This window comes from Acartia tonsa, chromosome 15 (assembly GCF_053477335.1).
Source record: "Acartia tonsa isolate MP-2025a chromosome 15, ASM5347733v1, whole genome shotgun sequence".
In the NCBI taxonomy this organism is placed as follows: domain Eukaryota; kingdom Metazoa; phylum Arthropoda; class Copepoda; order Calanoida; family Acartiidae; genus Acartia; species Acartia tonsa.
The window spans coordinates 603,260-622,665 of NC_137274.1; the positions used below are offsets into that span (position 1 = coordinate 603,260).

The 19,406-nt window shown below is 33.8% G+C and overlaps 1 protein-coding gene across 1 annotated transcript in view; it reads right to left on the bottom strand.

The window, feature by feature from the left end:
* Nucleotides 1-19,406, bottom strand: part of LOC145307537 (uncharacterized) — a 53,803-nt gene that overhangs the window by 23,899 nt on the left and 10,498 nt on the right. Inside the window, exon 6 of the mRNA XM_080149995.1 lies at nucleotides 245-312. Within this exon, the coding sequence (XP_080006121.1) occupies nucleotides 245-312 (68 nt within the window). The remainder of the gene's footprint in view (nucleotides 1-244; nucleotides 313-19,406) is intronic.

Here is a 19,406-nt window from a genome sequence, read left to right on the forward strand (position 1 = left end):
TCGCTAACTGCTGAACCGATATTATTACCATTTAAGGTGAAGCTTCTTATAGGTCCTGGGAAAGTTTTTAACTATTTTTGGGGAGGGTGTCTTCAACCCCCTCCCCCCCAAAAATATTTTTTTACTCTTTTGAAGCTCACATTTAAAATGGGATGAGGTCGACTTTTCCCCCTCCTAACTTAAGTGCCCCTAGAGGCTTCTAGGGGGTGTAGCCGCTAGTTTAATAATAAAGCATAAAAAATACCTCTTGAAAGTTGTGACTCCAGTTTTTGCATTTGCCTTTTGATTATTATTTTCTGAGTATCTAAAAACCTAAATTTAACATCAATTTGAAACCAAAGAAATACTAATATTAAATGACTAAAAACACCTTGACCCTAGTAGTTTTTACCCCTTTTCGATCAGATTAGAAAACCATTGTCACTAGATGTCAGATTTAAATCTGTCGCAATATGACTCTTTGTTACCAATATTCAGATATGACAAAAAAAATTACTAATATTTAGATTTTAATCTGTCATTTAGTGACAATATGTCAGGTTATTTTCTCATTTGTGGCGATGCAATCAAATCTGACACAATATCACCAAAAGTCATTTATGACATTTAGTGACATAGAGTAAGAGTTGGGGAAATTACCTAATCTGACACGTTGTTACCAAAAGTCATATATGACATTTAGTGATATAGAGTCAGAGTTGAGGAAATTGCCTAATCTGACACATTGTTACCAAAGGTCATATATGACATTTAGTGACATAGAGTCAGAGTTGGAGAAATTACCTAATCTGACACATTGTTACCAAAAGTCATATATGACATTTAGTGACATAGAGTCTGATATGGGGAAATTACCTAACCTGATGCATTGTTAACAAAAATCATATATGACATTTAGTATAATAGAGTCAGAGTTGGTAAAAATTACCATATCTGACACATTGTTACCAGAATTCATATATGACATTTAGTGACATAGAGTCAGAGTTGGGGCAATTAACATATCCGACACATTGTTACCAGAATTCATATATAACAATTAGTGACATAGAGTCAGAGTTGGGGAAATTAACTAATCTGACACATTGTTACAAAAAATCATATATGAGATTTAGTGACACATAGAGTCAGAATTGAGAAAACTACCTAATCTGACACATTGTTACCAAAAGTCATATATGATATGTATTGACATAGAGTCAGAGTTGTAACAATAACCATATCTGACACATTGTTACCAAAAGTCATATATGACATTTAGTGACATAGAGTCTGAGTTGAGGAGATTACCATATTTGACACTTTGTTGCCAAAAAACATATATGACATTTAGTGACATAGAGTCAGAGTTGATAAAATTACCTAATCTGGCACATTGTTACCAAAAGCCATATACTATAAATCACAATAAATCAGACTTTAAATGGATTAAAAATGTTAAAGCAGATTCACCCCTAGCATAAACAGAGTTTGTATTTTCATATGGAACCAAGACAATTAGAAAGATCTCGGAAAAGTCTAACAGGTCGCAGTGGCGTGCGAAGCACTTTGTCTAGGGGGGGGAATTTTGAAGATTTTGTAAAATTTTGCCTCCCCCTAAAACAAATTACCCCAGAGGGGATTGTTTGATTATGGGCCTTCTAGTCCTTATCCCTTCTTCCCCATCCCTTCCCCCATCCCTATTTCCCATTTCTATCCCCCATCTCTTCCCCCCCTCCAACCCCCCAATCTATTCCCCCCTCCACCCCCCATTTCTTTTCCCCCATCCCTTCTCCCCACCCTGCAATGACAGAAGGGATGGGAGCTAGAAGGCATCTTCGAAAAAAAAAAGTATAGAAGATACTTTTGCCTACCACCCCCCCCCCACCACAAAACATTTTTCATGGGTGGAAGGGGATGTTAAAAAACCTCAGCAGGAAGGATGAATAACCCCATGAAAAAAATTATGGGAAGGGGAAATAAAAACACTCATTTTGGAAATAATTTACCAAAAATTTACCTAATATGTAAAACTGAATTTAAATATTTTTTATATTCATCAAGGATGACAACATCTATAAGTAGCAAAGCACAAAATGTCCCTAGGGGGGGGGGGGCGATTGCCCCAAATGCCCCCTTCGGTTCGCACACCACTGACAGGTCGTAAATGAACATTATCCTAGGACTTTGGGAAGTTTGTCAAAATTGGAATAAAAAACAGACCGACTTTGCCGGCTGCCTCAAGGAAAAGTTGTTAGTTCATTTGTAAGCTTAAAAAAATCTCTGACATATTGATTTTATTACAGCATGCCCAAAAGGTTAAAGTTGCTAAATGTAATAAAGAGCATGCACAAAAATTGTAATGAACATAGGTCAATTTTTTCTACGAAAAAAATAAATTTTTCTGAAGTACGTGAAATTTGTAAAAGTTAGTATAAAAAAGCCAAAACCAAGTTCCCCCGCTTCTGAAAAGGTCAATTTGCGAAAAAACTATACAAGCTTTTTTTAACCCTTAACAGTCAGGGGGGGGGGGGCGTTCAACGCCCCCCATCCGTTTTTTTCTATCTCATTTTCTGTTTGTGAAAGAGCCCAAACTACATGACTTTTTAAGTATGGGTATGACACATATCTGACAGTTGGAATTTTTTGAATATCTCCATTCTGGTGGGCACAGGATGCCAGCAAACCTGACAGGGTTATCCAGGTAAAGAGCAAAAATATTTTTTTTGACTTAAAAAAAGCATTTTATGTTACCAAAATACTAAAATATCTTCTAGTAGTACATCCTCATAGTAAATACAGGTGTTCAAGTCAATTTTAGGCTCCAGGTATGATCCTACAGGTCCTGATCCTCCAGGTCTCCAGAAATCATTAAAAGGCTACTGTGGCCGCAATTTTTGCTGAAGCTTTTCTTACTTGTCTACATAACATATTAAAATTTCATAAAGATCCGCCGCCGTTTTCCTGCCGACTGCGGCGGCTGGCAGCTGTCAAGTACAGCTGCGGCCACTGAAATTTATATTTTAATATTTTTTAGCTTTGAAAATAAAAAAATTACAGCCATTTGAAATTTTTAAGTAAAAAAGGCGTTGAACGCTCCCCCCCCCCCAACCAATTAAGGTGTGGCAAAAGGCCCGACTGTTAAGGGTTAAGTTATAAACGGAAATGGATAGCCCATTAGATGCTTATTAAGTCCCCTGAAGACATCTAAGCTCTTGTACGACCCAATCTTTCAACGACCTTCAAAATAATCGAAAATTTGTTTGTCAGACTTTGAGACCCAATGAGTACCCTAATAACAAACAACTTTAGTTTTATGATTTTATCTGTTAGTTGATTAGAACATGGAGAAAAATGTCATTTAATGAAAGTGTGTTGAAAATTACCGACTTTGCCTCGACACAGAGTTCGCCTGCTTTACCCTAATGTAGATGTTAGCAAGATATTAATAGACAAAAAAAAACTTTTCCAGTCTGGCTTTGAAACCGATTAATATCCACTGGATTAGAACTGTTTCTCAGAAATACTTTAAAAATCATGTATAGCATCATAATACAGACAATTTTCCACGAATAATCATAAAAAATCATAAGGTTGATAATCTAAAAATTTTTCATTAAAATATCTGAGGAAAACTATCTGTAATATGATGTGATAAATAGCTACTACTATATACAATTTTTTTAGTTTTGCTGAGAACCAGTTCTAATTCGGCAGATATTAATCGGTTTCAAAGCCATACTGAAAAAGTTATTTTTCTGTCCATTGATATACCAGATTTGTTAGCCAGGTTTTTAAATTTTTCATTTTAATATCCAAGGAAAGCTGTCTATAATACGATGTGATAAATAACTTCTACTCTATGCAATAGAATATATAGAATGCATAAAATACTACTATTCTAAAATTTGATTTAAGTATTATTACTCTCTATCCCTCTTTTGAATACTAGTGGACACGCCCCCTAGAGGCCTCTAGGGGCACTTGTAGTGGGGAAAAGGGGTAAATTGACCTTCCCCTAATTTAGTTTTAAAAAGAAAAAGTTTTTAAGAAATTGGTTTGGAGATGAGATTAATTTATCGTTGATGGAGAGTGGTACCCTCCATCTAAGTAGTTAAAAACCTTCCCAGGACCATATAGGAAAACCATGTCTGTTCAGCAGTTAGCAAAATCACTAAAGATCATTTATAAATTATCAAAAAGCTTAGCAATATATGAAAATAGGTCAAAATTAGGTCACATAGAAAATTAGCAGACAACATTTATACTTTTAGGGGGAAGTAATTACCCTTTAGGAGACCACTTCTTACCCTAACCCCCTGTAAACCATTCTGGTACCCAAAGATTCTAAACATGTTCATCTATTTGTTGGGTTAAAACTTGGGGGATTTTTAATAATTTTTTAAACAATAATTTTAGTGTAACAAAGGATGAGAGGTTTCAAAATGGCATTAGTAAAGTTAAAGAACTGATGGCTTTTCTCCCTGTCTGTAAAGCTATCGGAAATGGCAGGTTTTAGTTTAAACAAGGATGACAGCAGTAGAACTAACAAACATTAACACTTGTAGAGTGTCATAACTGAAAAATCAGAAAAATCACCATGCAAAGTTTGAAATCGATGCCTAAATTAACGAAGAAAGATATTGATGTTTAAAGTGGACATACCAACATTTTGATAATGATTATAGAGTTGCTACGCCTTCTTAATCGTTCCTAACTACTACAAATTCAAGTATTAAATGTAATTGTTTGAATTTCATTATGTTATCACTGCAATGTTTTAATCGCGCCTTTTTGAGTATTAAATCACACAAACAAACAAATCAAATATTATTGAAAATTTTTATGTTTACCTATAAGGTAGGGTTATAAATATATTATAAATGTTGGGTATAGTCCCTTTCGTGGCAACGCCCCTTAAGGGGTGATTCGTCGTATTTCTAAAATGGCTATTAATAGGTTATTTTATTTTAGATTAGGTTATATTAGGTTAGGTGATTGCCCCGCAGGGTTAGAGCCCCCCGCAGGGGCTAGAAAAAGGAGAATAGCTACTGTGAAAATATGAAGAATCGACCCTTAAGGGTCGTTGCCACGAAAGGGACCATACCCTAAATGTTTTATGCAATAGTTGTTTATCGAATCATATTATAGACAGATTTCTGCGTATAGAGAAATGGTATTGGAACCATTTAACATTAAAAATAATCGTTGTTTTATCCGCGGTCAACTGTTTATAAGTTCAGTGATCTTAAGGGTTAAGACAATAGATTATACATTAATATTTATATTCAAAGATTATAAACAAAATTAAAGTGTAGTATTATTGGGTAAAATGTCTGCACATTGCAAGTAAATGAATTAACCAATCCAAATTTATTAAAAGTACCCAAAGTGTTAGAGCCAACAAATGAGAAATAGTGCTTATAAAACTTTACTATTATTGTTATAAAGAGTCCAATATCCCCTCCCTCCCTCATTTTATATTGGGATATTATGCTGTAAATTACTCTGATTCCCAAAGTTTTGGTAATATCATCTAAGAAAATTTTTTTAATTTTGAAAATTTTTATTCTTGAAAAGTACCCAAAGCTTATGATCCATCAAATTAGAGATTATGTTTACACAACATTGTCGATCAGTGTTATTTACAGTCAAAGGTTTTTTCTATATTGTTAAAAGTACTAGTTGTTAAAAATGGTTCACGCTGCTGCTATGTCAGGTGCGCGACATAAAGCAATTGAGGCTGTCCTATTAAATATAGTAGTAAGGTTTTCTAGAAGCTTTTCTATAATTAGGGTCCGTCCGTCCGTCCGCCCATACGTCTGTCCGTCGGTCTGTAACAGATAGCTTTTCCCGTTGATTTAGGCACGTTAGAATTGTCCTATTGACTTTAAATTTTGCATGGTGATCCCTGTAGTAGTTAGGTACAATTTAGAAAGCGTAGCAAGTATATAATCGTTACCATAATGTTAATATGATCTAATTATCCGATTGATCTGATTTTTGGTACACTGATTCCTGGGACAATAAAGTACAATAATATAAGCGAATCAACTCTATAATAAAGTCCTAAAATGTAAGTGTGTCCGTAAACATTATTATTTCAACAAATTTACTTACAATTTTGCTTCGACTATTATACATTTATATTCTGATTATTCAGTTCTGAAAACCATACAAGTGTTAATGCCCTTTTGTCCTACAGTTTTAGAGCTTCACTTTTATGGATGTTGTCATCCTTGTTTTGTTTGTAACCTAAGATTTTGAAGGCTACGGACTGACGGACGGACAGACGGACATACGGACGGACGGACGGACTTACGAATGGACAGACGGACTGACCGACCCTAATTATAGAAAAGCTTTGCTTTTAAAATAAAAAGAACAAAAATTATTTTGGAGGGTCCCTATGAATAGTTATAAACCTTCCGTGGCCCATGAGAAGCTATAAAGTAAAGAAGAATAATATCAGTCTAGCGATTAGCAAGATTCTTTGGTACAAACAGACAATCATCTTGTTACTTCTATGTAGGATTAACTCAAGCCTGGACGATGCAAAAAAAAAACATGATACATCCGCTTGTTATCAATGAGGAAATGGGTTTGATTTGCTCAATATTTCAATATTGTGCTTTGTCAACTGTGGATGAAGTCATTCTTGTTTAATTTAAATCCAAGTATAATAATTTATGGAGTGAGTGGATATTGTTCTGTTTATTACACTAGTCCATAATAACTTATAAAAACGTGTTCTTATTCGTTGGCTTAACAACCTTGGGGAATTTTTATCAAATTTTGATCGGTTGGTACATTTAGTTGAGTGTCCAAACCTTTCAAAGACAAAGTTAGTTGTATAGAATATACAAATAAGAATATGCAAAATAAATTGAGAAACCTTTTATAAAAGAGTAAATATATTGATTTAGCATGAGTAACAGAATCAGTATCAGAAATTCTGTTTAGACTAGATGCGCACAGGTGATGGGAATCATCATTGAAAATCACATTGTTCTCATAGTGTTACAGACTGATTTACTGACAGATGGACAGACAAACACACACAAACAGACAAACTCACAGACAGAGAGACAGGTGGACAGACAGACTGTAGACAAAAAGATGGACAGACAGACAGACAGATAAACGGTCAGACAATCAGAAATACATACATACAGACAGATGGACAGACAGATAGACGGACAGACAAACATAAGGACAGACATACGGATAGACAGACGGACAGACGGACAGACAGACATGACAGAACGGACAGACAGACAGACATGAAAGAACGGACAGACAGACGGACAGACAAACAAACAGACAAACAAACAGACTGACAATTAGACGGACAGACATAAGGACAAAAAAGATTGTAAGCTTTATACTGCAAACATTTTCATTATGCAGGGTGTTTCAAGAGAAATGCGTTTTTTAAAAACTGAATCAGGCATAGAAAATAAAACAATTATATAAAATGCTTTTTATATTTGGAAAACTTATTCTGGGACATTTATGTTTTAAATATTTAAAAATGATTTATTCGACAATTTATGCCTTAAAAACCGGTTTTTCCAAATGCCTTATTTAGAAGATTTACAAATTTAATCTTTTGGAAAAAAGGTGCACATTTTAAAAATTCAAATTGCGCGGCTTGTATTAATAGTAGAAAAACGTTATGCATACCGTTACAATCGTCATAAACTCTAGTTTTAGGAAATATAAGTGCCGTTTTTGTGCTATTTGTAGTTTTTAATGAAAAATGTGAGAAAGTTTTAAGTAAGTTGGAACATTCTACCACGTAGTCCCTAAACTATACGTAGCACAGGAAAAGTTCTTATAGATCCAAAAACTAGAGTTTATGACGATTCTAATGGTATGCATAACATTTTTCTACTATTAATACAAGCCGCGCAATTTGATTTTTAAAAATGAGGGCATTTTTTCCAAAACCTTTAATTCTGTAAATCTTTAAAAATAAGGCCTTTGGAAAAACCGGTTTTTAAGGCATAAATTGTTCAAAAAATCATTTTTAAATATTTGAAATATAAATGTCCCAGAATAGGTTTTCCAAATATATAATGTGTTTTATTTAATTGTTTCATTTTCTGTGCCTAATTAAGTTTTTAAAAAACGCATTTCTCTTGAAACACCCTGTAGATACATTATACATCTTAACTTAAATCATTAAATACGCTTATCTCTATAAAACTTAAGAAAATCTTTTTTTTTTTTTTCATATTTATACTAGAGGCTATGCTCTATGGGCTATTGAAATAGCATAAAACCATCCAAAAATCTTAAATCAGAAATAGCATAGCCTAAAACCATCAAAGGACATTTGTAAAGCTTACCTGAAATGGAGAACCCAATCGGTTCAGTAGTTATTGATCACACCCCACCCCAAGGCGTGTTAGGTTAGAAAAAACCCCCCGTCGAAACGGTTTACATAGGATGTACTGGGACCTTATGGTGGTTTCAGAACATGCTTTCCTTAAATTGAGTTAGTAGCTTCTCATAGTAGAAAATTTTGAAATTACTTTTGGTGATCAAATTTTACTTTTATTTTTAGAGTACCTTCACCTAACCTCCTTTATTGTCTTATTTTGTCTTTCATGTTCATCATGCAAATTCCTTTACATTAGGGTTGAATTGACAGATATTGGAGCTTTCTAAAAAGGTCTCTAACAATTTTCTAGCTCTAATACTTTTTGATATATCTTATTTATAAGTATTGCTGTAAAATCATCTTTTACACAACAAAAAGGTGAAAAATAAAATTAGATATTTTGGAGAAAATTAAAAGTATCTTCATATAAATCTCTCTAGTATCGCTTAAAATTGACCAAATTGGACAGTTAAGGTGCCTAAAACTATCTACATTCAATGGACAATCCAAATAAATACTTTTTAACACTTTATAAGTTGGCAGGAGGATGCTAAAATGTAATATCAAAGAAACAAGAGTAATTTAATTTTAATTAAAAATCACTTGTAGAACATCTTTTTTAATGTAAAAGGTGTTTTAAGGAACAAGAAACTCATATCTGATAATGATTTAATATTTTAAAACATCTCAGTACTAGTTTAGAATAACTAATGGTGTATATTAACAAAAAATTGTTGCCTAAGAATAAATTATTTCTTTTATTATATGTGAGATCATCCATGAAAGTCTTTTAATTACTATGTTTTCTTAGTTAAGGTGGCAAAAAATAATTTTGTTTCATGAGGTTGTAAATAATTTAAGAGCCCAATCAACTATTCTTAGATAAAAATTACTAGAATTAGTAAATTACAGTTGTAAACTGCTTGGAAATGCTTAAAGTTCTAATCAATTTTGATTTATTTACAATGATTATGTCTATTTTTTTTAGATATGTTTCTATTTGTTCAAAATATCAGATGATTGTGTTTTATTGGCTTTCTAATTACAAAGTGACAACTTTATACACAATAACTTACCTTAAAATCCTTTCTAAAGTCTATTAAATATCAATTTATTTAAAAAAAACAGGAATTTTTTTCCTTTAGTATTTTTAAAAATCACTTCAGCTTACTCCTATTGGCCTATATAGTCTTTGTAAGTATGAATTTGGATTTTCCATTGAATGTAGATAGGTTTAGGTACCTTAACTGTCCAATTTGGTCAATTTTAAGCGATACTAGAGAGATTTATATGAAGATACTTGTAATTTTCTCTAAAATATCTAATTTTTTTTCTTCACCTTTTTGTTGTGTGAAAGATGATTTAATAGCAATACTTTGAAATAAGATATCTCAAAAAGTATTAGAGCTAGAAAATTGTTAGAGACCTTTTTAGAAAGCTCCAATAGCTGTCAGTTCAACCGGGATGTGAAGGAATTTGCATGATGAACATGAAAGACAAAATAAGTCAATAAAGGAGGTTAGGTGAAGGTACTCCAAAAATAAAAGTAAAATTTGATCACAAAAAGTAATTTTAAAATTATCTACTATGGGAAGCTACTAACTCAATTTAGAGAAAGCATGTTCTGAAACTACCATAAGGTCCCGGTACAGCCTGTGTAAACCGTTTCCACGGGGGGTTTTTTCTAACCTAACACGCCTTCGGGTGGGGTGTGTGATATCTTAGGCTTCAAAAAAATCCTTAATACTTTATGTAATAGGATAGCGGCTTCGCCCCTAGAGGCTAGGGGATTTGCCCAATGAGGTAATTTAAAAAAAAATTGGGGGGGATTTTCATTCTTTGGGGGGATGGGGGTGTCCCACCCCCCAAGAAAATAGCCTAAAATCACCACAGGACCAATAGGTATATACGCTGAAGAGTAGAATCCAATCGGTTTAGTGGTTACCGAGATCTTAAGGGACGGACGAACAGACAGACATCGTTTTACTTTGTATTATAGAGTATAGACACTATCGGCTGCGCTCCTAGCATCTAGGATCTATGTATTCGAGTAGAAAAAAATTAAATAGCCTAAACCATCACAGGACCTATAAGAAGCTTCCATAAATGCAAGCAGTAGTTATCAAATTAAGCTACAGACAAAAAAAAGCATTACTATTTTATATTGAATATAGAATATGTGTGTATGTATGTATGTATGTGTGTGTGTGTGTGTGTGTGGGCGTGTCCGTGCGTTCGTGCGTCCAGACGTGCCTGTTCCGTCAACTACACCTTTCAGTAGTGACACACAGGTTACAGAGTGAAGATATACTGCGAGTCTTAATGCTCAGATTTAGTGTAAACAGTTATACGTTTGTTAATAGAAACAATAGAATAAGAAATTCCTAGAAGTTCTAATCATTGTTTTTATTTTAATTTAAATAGTGCTTTAAACAGTTAGATTCAAATACTGAAATTAAAAGTTTTGAATTTTGATTGTTTATTTAGCAAAATTTAAACATGATTCATTTTATCGCAATATATCAGAAAAGATATCTAAATTAGAAATCGCCAACATGATCTTCAAAAATAAAACTGAGAGGTAAGAATGATATAGTAAATGATTTATATATTTTGTTAAAAATATGTGTAACTATCATAATGATCAAAAACGTTTTGTAGGCTTAGAAGGAAATGACTTGGCTTGGGTTGGTAATAAAGTAAAGAAAAGGGAAGGGGCAAGAAAATTAAGCATTTATAATCAATTTTCTAGGTAATAAGAGATTTGAAGAGATAAGACAATGGCCGATAAATTGATGTACAAAATTACCCCTTCTATAGATTTAATAATTTTAATCTGAAGAAGGGGAAACTTTGTTAGGGATCTTAAGGAATAAGACAAACATAATGTACATTTGCCCCCTCCCCATTTGAAAAAGCTTGCACACCATTACTTAACAGTCGGGTCCCTTGCCGCACCTTAATCGTTGGGGGGGGAGGGCGTTCAACGCCCCCCTACTATCTCAGTTCCTATTAGAGCTAGAGGGCTAAATTTTTTTTGTGGAAGTCCCCTGTTTGATAATGAATTTCCGACCTTAACCCATTAGTGCCAAACCGGGCATTAAAACCCGGTTCCGAAAAATGGAAAAAAAAACAGTTTCCGGCTTCATAATTGCATCATTCTCAGTATGAATATCCCCTCTACTACCCTGGCTTTCATTTCCATCTGTAGCAGGCAGTTTAGCTTACTTCCATTTGCTGGTATAGCTCAACAAAATTTGAAAATCATGAAAATTCAAAATACCCCTTCTAACTTTTTTGTTTTTATAGTAAAGTCGCTGATTTTTTTCGTGAAATCTAATGTTTATTGACAAGTACATCTATTTGTGAATTCGTTTTATTCAAATTATTATTTTTTATATGATTTTTTTTATCGTTTTTTTACGCCCTATTATGACCCGGTTCGGCTTGGCCATAAATACCCGACAGTTTTAAAACCCGGCTCGGTTTCGGTTTTTATTACCCGGTTTTAACTTTTCAACTAATAAAAATAACATTTTACGTCATTAGTAAGGGTTTGAGCCACCCTAATAACCCTAGTAATCTCTATAGGTGTCACCCAATAGTTTCATGCTCGTTTTCTGATATGTAACATATAAATTTTATATGTTCTTTTTTTGTAGTGTGTGTCTTTTAAAACTTCGAGCAACGGGTTTTTTTACCCGAAAAGTTCTAAAAAGTGTTCATCTCACTTTTGGCGTTCAAAATTACATTTTTCGATTTTTGGTCGAAATAACCGGGTTTTTACAGCAAAACCGGGTTTTAACGCCAGCGGAAACCACCCAAAACGGGTAATAATGCCTGGTTGGTATTTATGGCCGAGCCGAACCGGGTTTTTTTGCAACTTTCCTGTGCACGCCACTAGAGCAAAACAAAAAAATACGAATTCCGTTTTGACCATTATACCCCTTCCCTGAAACTTTCAGCTCGATCGGCCCATAAAAGTGGCGCTCGGCACTAATGGGTTAAGTAAATTAAAGTCAATTTTCGCTTCCTTCAATTTCCTTCCTTAAATTTTATATTAAATATATCAAAGTATCAATTTCAGCGGCCCCAGCTGTATTTGGTAGCTGCCAGCCACCGCAGTTGGCAGTTGGTGGGCAGCGGATCTTTATGAAGTTTTAATACGTCATGTAGACATATAAGAAAAGCTTAAGTTTAAAATTTGAAGTCTGTAAGTCTAAAATTGCGGCCACAGGAGCCTTTAAAAGATTTCTGGTGACCTAGAGGATCAGGACCTGCAGGATCATACCTGGAACCTGAAATTGACTTGAACACATATATTTCATATGAGTATGTACTACTAGAGGATATTTTAGTATTTTGGTAAGACAAAATGCTTTGTTTAAGTCAAAAAAATATTTTTGCTCTTTACCTGGATGACCCTGCCAGGTTTGCTGGCATCCTGTGCCCGCCAGAATGAAGATATTCAAAAAATTCCAATTCTCAGTTATGTGTCATACCAAAACTTAAAAAGTCACGCAGTTTGGGCTCTTTAACTATCACACACAGAAAATGAGATAGAAAAAACCGGAGAAGGGGGGGGGCGTTCAACGCCCTCCCCCTGACCGTTAAGGGTTAAAACCTCCCAGGCAACGGTTTTTGATATAATAAGAATATTGTTGCTTTTAACAAGAATGATAAACATGCATTTTTATAAAGTGATAAGGATGACAACATCCATAAAAGCGAAGCCTTGAAACGGTATGACAGACGAACATTAACTCTTATAGAGTATCAGAACTGAATTTACAAAATATAAATATAAAAGTTTTTACAAAATTATATGTATATTTATCAATTTTTCAATTTTTCAAACTTTGCATGGTGATTCCTGTAGTAGTTACGTACGATTTAGAAAGAGTACCAACTCTATAAGCATTACCAGAATGTCCGGACGTCCATTTTAAACATGTTGATATTTTTCTACTTGTTTAAAAAACGAATTTTTGATGTGATTTTTGGTATATTGATTCCAAAGACAACAAAGAACAATATCTAAGCAAAGCAACTCTATAATCAAGTCCTAAAAATGTAAGAATGTCCATAAACATTATCCTGTATCAAGCAGTTTTTCAACAAATTTATTTACAATTTGGCTTCGCCTCTTATACATTTATATTATGATTATTCAGTTCAGACACTATACAAGTGTTAATGTCCGTTTGACCTACCGTTTCAGTCAGGGGGGTCCAGCTTTTTTTTTGGGGGGGGGGGTAAAAATTTTTTAAGGGGGGGTAATTCGCTTTGTTGGGGGGGGGGGGGGGGTAAAATGGCGCGCGAAGTGCGCCACAAATTTTTTTTACCCCCCCCCAAAATTTTTACCCCTGGGTTAAAATTTGCCTGGGGGGGGGGGGGGGGTTAATTCCCCCCCCTGAAATCTGTTGGCAGTGGTAAATTTTTTAACCCCCCCCCCAAAATTTACCCCCGGGGTAAAATTTTTAGTGGGGGTAATTTAAATTTTATTAAATATTTAGTATTAAAAATGTTTTTGTTAGAGATTTTTTATTTTGGGGGGAGTATTTACCCCCCAAAAATTGTTTGGGGTGGGGGTAAATACCCCCTCCTAAATGGTTGGGGGTACCTACAGCACCCCCAGGGTAGGGGTAAATTTTAAATGGGGGGGGGGTAATCACCACTTTACCCCCCCCCCCTTGGACGTTTATGGTTTCAGTGCTTTGCTTTTATAGATGTTGTCATACTTGTTGTAACAAATCTTCCTAAATACATAATTCTGTTTAAGGACATACTGACATTTTTAGGACTTGATTATATAGATGCTTCACTTATAATATTGTACCCTATTGTATTAGGAATCAGTATTTCAGATCAATCGGATGATTATATGAAATAAAATTATGTTGTTAAAAAAAATAGAAATCAACATGTTGAAAATGAACTTACGGAAATTCTGGTGACGATTATAGAGTTGCTACACTTTCTAAATAGGACAATTCTAACTTGCATAAATTAACGGAAAAAGCTATCAGATACGTACGGATGGACTGACACTAATAATAGAAAAGCTTTGCTTTTAAAAATTAAGTAGCGCAGATATAATTAAATCTATCTATACATTTATTACCATGAACAATTTATCTCTAAGTAGTGAAGCTTTTCTTTTGTCTACAAGATGTGCAGCTACATAGAACCTATTACATACCCTCCCCCAAACAAATTTTGAAAGTAATTAGATTCCCAATTCCCTCTGAACCAACCAATCAAAATGCAATAAAAAGTCCCCAAAGTTTTTAACAAAGTTTGTAACGAATAATAAAACACTATCATAAGACTTTGGGGACTAAAGTAATAAACAGTCCAATGTCCCCTCCCTCCCCAACTACCTTGGCTTTTCAACTTAGGGGGCTTTAGTTAATTTTGATTTGTTGTTTCATCAAGTTGAAAGTTCAAACGTTTCAACCAATAATTTTAATCTACAGAAATGGTGATTTTGTGTATCATCATTGGGGAAGTACATCAATTTATCAGCCATTGTCTTATCCCTTTAGATACTTGGTTTTCTTAAAGCAACTTTGTATAATTGTTGTTGTAGAGTTGGCGTAAAACTTGCATATTTCTGTAATTTAAAAAGTAATTTTGTAAATCAAATATTTAAAATAAGAGGCTAAAACTTTATGGGGGGGGGGGGTATTAAAAAGATATAGAAACTACTTCAAAATATATCACAATATGAATCTTGATCTTAGCTACATTAACAAAAACAAAAAATATTGTTGTATATTCTGTGTTTTTTAGTTTTCTTTTTTTCTGATATATTATTATTATTATTTAGTTTAATAAATTGTTTAATTGAATGTTTAACCCTTACAGATCGGGCCACAATTCCCACCTTAATAGATTGGGGGGGGGGGGGCTCAAAGAGCCCCCCCCCTCTATCTCGGCTCCTGGTACAGATAAAGACGTAAATTTTTTTTCTGGTGGTTCATGTGTATTTTTAGAGAAAATTACTTTTTCTAGTCATAGGAGTCAGACCGCTCCTTAGCCGCTTTTTAAATTTTAAAACAGCTGTAGAGCGGCCAATTTTGCAGCTAGGATGACCAAATTTTAGGACGAACTTTTATTTTTCATAACAAAAAAATTACTTTTTCTGATCATCGCCGAAAAACGGCAAATAAAGGAAACCGCCATTTTAGGCGGTTACGGCAGTAAAACGGCGATTGGCGGCGCAAATTAATATTTTTATCTGTTTATTATTGCTCAAGGATTTACCAAATGGTCATTGATATCTAAGTATTCACCAAAAAAAATTTAGGTTTCTACCTTATACACAAAAGTCATAATGTAGAAATTAAGATTTATTTAGAATTATTTCTAATTTTTTTTGCTACCCAACCGACTTTGACCGGACACCACGAACGACACAGACCAGATATCCTAATAAAATCAACTCTTGCCAATGTATAATTACTAAACTTAAAAAGTCATGAAGTTACAGCTCTCCATCATACCTACAAAAAAAATTAGATTGAAAAAACTAGAGGGAGGGGCTCTTTGAGCCCCCCCCCCCCAATCTGTAAGGGTTAAATCAAATATTCATAGATATCTAATTAATAGTGTTAAATTTTTCCTTATTTGTTGCATCAAAGGGGTAGTTGCAAGAAATGCATTTAAACTTGAATTTAGTGAACTGCATATTTTTTATGTTCAATAGTTTATCTAGAGGACATACATTTGAAATAATTTCAATTTTCTACCAGGTAGTTTTAAAAATATCAAGACTTGAAAGTCATATCATGACTATTTCAGTGGTGCCTTATTGATTGTTTTTCATTTTAATACAAAATTATATATTTTAGATGGTATTTTTGTAACTTATGCTTGTCATCAAACTTTTTAAATGCACTTCATGCAACTATCCCTTTAGATATTATTTGTTGATATGTAATCATTTCTAATTAGTTTACCTATTGTCAAAAATTAAATTAACACAAAATTTTAAAATCACTCCAATGTCAGGTTGTTTTATTTTTTTAGTCTGGTGTTGAGGTGGTTTTGAAAATCTTAAAGCTACATCATAATTTACTTTTAAACTGTTAATGAACTGTTTTTGATGCAGTTTACACACAAACAAAGAAATGAGAAACTAAGAAAGAGAAAATTTTCAATAGAATAACTTGATTAAAAGATTGTTACATAAGTACAAAATCTTTTATGATAGTTACTTTTGTTGACCCATTTGCACAACTATAACAACCAGAATCTTTTGAAGAGTACCATCACTTAACCCTTAACGGTCAGGGGGGGGGGGGGCGTTGAACGCCCCCTCATCCGGTTTTTTCTGTGTGTGAAAGATAAAGAGCCCAAACTGCTTGACTTTTTAAGTATGGGTATGACACATAACTGAGAGTTGGAATTTTTTGAATATCTTTATCCTGGCGGACACAGGATGCCAGCAAACCTGGCAGGGTCATCCAGGAAATAACAAAAATATTTTTTTGACTTAAACAAAGCATTTTATCTTACCAAAATTTTAAAATATTTTCTAGTAGTACATCCTCATATTAAATACAGGTGTTCAAGTCAATTTCAGGTTCCAGGTATGACTTAGATTTTTGACTTAGAGACTTCAAATTTGAAACTTAAGCTTTTCCTACATGTCTACATAATGTATTAAATTTTCATAAAGACCCGCTGCTGTTTTCCCGCCGACCGCCGACTGCAGCGGCTGGCAGCTGCCAAGTACAGCAGCGGCCGCAGAAATTTATGTTTTGATATTTCAAATATAAAATTTACATAAAAATAAACATTTTCTGCAAAAAAAATTTCTTCTAGCTTCAAAAATTAAAAAAAAATTACAGCCGTTTGAAATTTTTAAGTAAAAAAGGACCTAAAAACAAAGGTTGTTAAATAAAAGGGTAAAGGTAGCAAAAATTGACTTTGACTTACTTAAGGTCGGAAATTCATCATAACACAGGGGACTTGCACAAAATTTTTTAGCCCTTTAGCTCTAACAGGAACTGAGATAATAGGAGGGGGGGCGTTGAACGCCCCCCCCCCCAACTGATTAAGGTGCTGCAAGGGGCCCGACTGTTAAGGGTTAATTTTATAGTTTTATATTTTTTGTATATTATTCAATTTTGTAAAATTTATTGCTATTAAAATCAAAATATCAGAATTAGTATTTGTTTAAATGAAGAGTATGAAGAGTATGACTGTTTGTCATCAAATGTCAGATTAGAGTATGACTGTTTGTCATCAATTGTCAGATTAGAGTATGACCATTTGTCATCAAATGTCAGTTTAGAGTATGACTGTTTGTCACTAAAAGTTAGTTTAGAGTATGACTGTTTGTCATCAAATGTCAGATTAGAGTATGACTGTTTGTCACTTAAAGTCAGTTTAGAGTATGACTGTTTCTTAATAAAAGTCAGGTTTTAGTATGACTGTTTGTCATCAAATGTCAGATAAGAGTATGACCAATTGTCACATTTTGTCAAATAAAGGATGAACTGAATTTTGAGGGTTAATTTAATCACAGATTACGATCTTAATCACCTGAACTTTGCTCACATTGAGTCAGATTCGTCAGATTATAATCTGAAATCCCCCTTGACAGATTAAAAATTTGGCGGCAAATTATGAGTAATATGAGTTTTACTTACAAAATGCGCAAAAACACAGGTTTCATCAGATTACAATCTGACGAAATGTAATAAAATGTCAGAGTTTATTGATGAGGGGCGGGCAGATTAAAACCTGAGGAAAACCTGTCAAAACTCAGATTAGACAAGGTTTTGTCAGTACTTGTCAGATTTAAAAACTACTAGGGTGAATAATATAAAAAAAACTTTGACTATAGATAGAAGAAATTTAAATCATTGAAAAAAATATTTTTTTCTTTGAAGTACCTTTAAACTAACCTCCTTTATTGTCTTTTATGTTGAATATGCAAATTAGTTTACATTCCATTAGAACAGACGGGAACCATACATTATCTAACCCCTAACAAAATTTAAAAATATGGTTTGGGGGATATCGGTGCTCCATTGAATATTACGGGAAATTGCCTTTTTTATATGTGAATTATAATGCAATTAATGATACTTCATATGTAATAAAATAATACAAATAAAGTAATACAAGAACAGTTTAGTTTATATCTGCAAAAAAAAGTAGAATTGTGTCTGTCTGTTCCTTAAGATGTCGCTAACTGCTACGCTGATTAGAATTAGGGATACTGTACTAAATCATTTTGAAAGTAAGAACTGTTTAATTAATAATGTAGGAATGTTTTGATCTTATATTAAGAATTCATTGTGTGATGATAGTAAAGTCACAAGAGGCAAGCTACCGCTCTACTTGCAAGTGTTGATATATTTAATCAATGATGAGTTTAACCCTTACAGATCGGGCCCCAATTCCCACCTTAATAGATCGGGGGGGGGGCTCAAAGAGCCCCCCCCTCTATCTCGGCTCCTGGTACAGATAAAGACGTAAAATTTTTTTCTGGTGGTTCATGTGTATTTTTAGAGAAAATTACTTTTTCTTGTCATAGCGGCCAGACCGCTCCTTAGCCGCTTTTTAGCGGCCAGCCGCTAAATTTTAAAACAGCTGTAGAGCGGCCAATTTTGCAGCTAGGATGACCAAATTTTAGGACGAACTTTTATTTTTCATTACAAAAAAAATATTTTTTCTGATCATCGCCGAAAAACGGAAAATAACGGAAACCGCCATTTTCGGCGGTTTCGGCGGTAAAACGGCGGTTGGCGGCGCAAATTAATATTTTATCTGTTTATTATTGCTCAAGGATTTACCAAAAAAAATTATAGGTCTCTAGCTGTAATAGAAGCCACGATATTCATGATTTATGTCTGTAGTAAAAGCCGGACAAAAATCGGTCATAAAGTCGGTCAGGGAGCGGTCAAACGGTCATAACACCACTTTTTTCAGAAGGTCATTGATATCTAAGTATTCACCAAAAAAATTTTAGGTTTCTACCTTATACACAAAAGTCATAATGTAGAAATTAAGATTTATT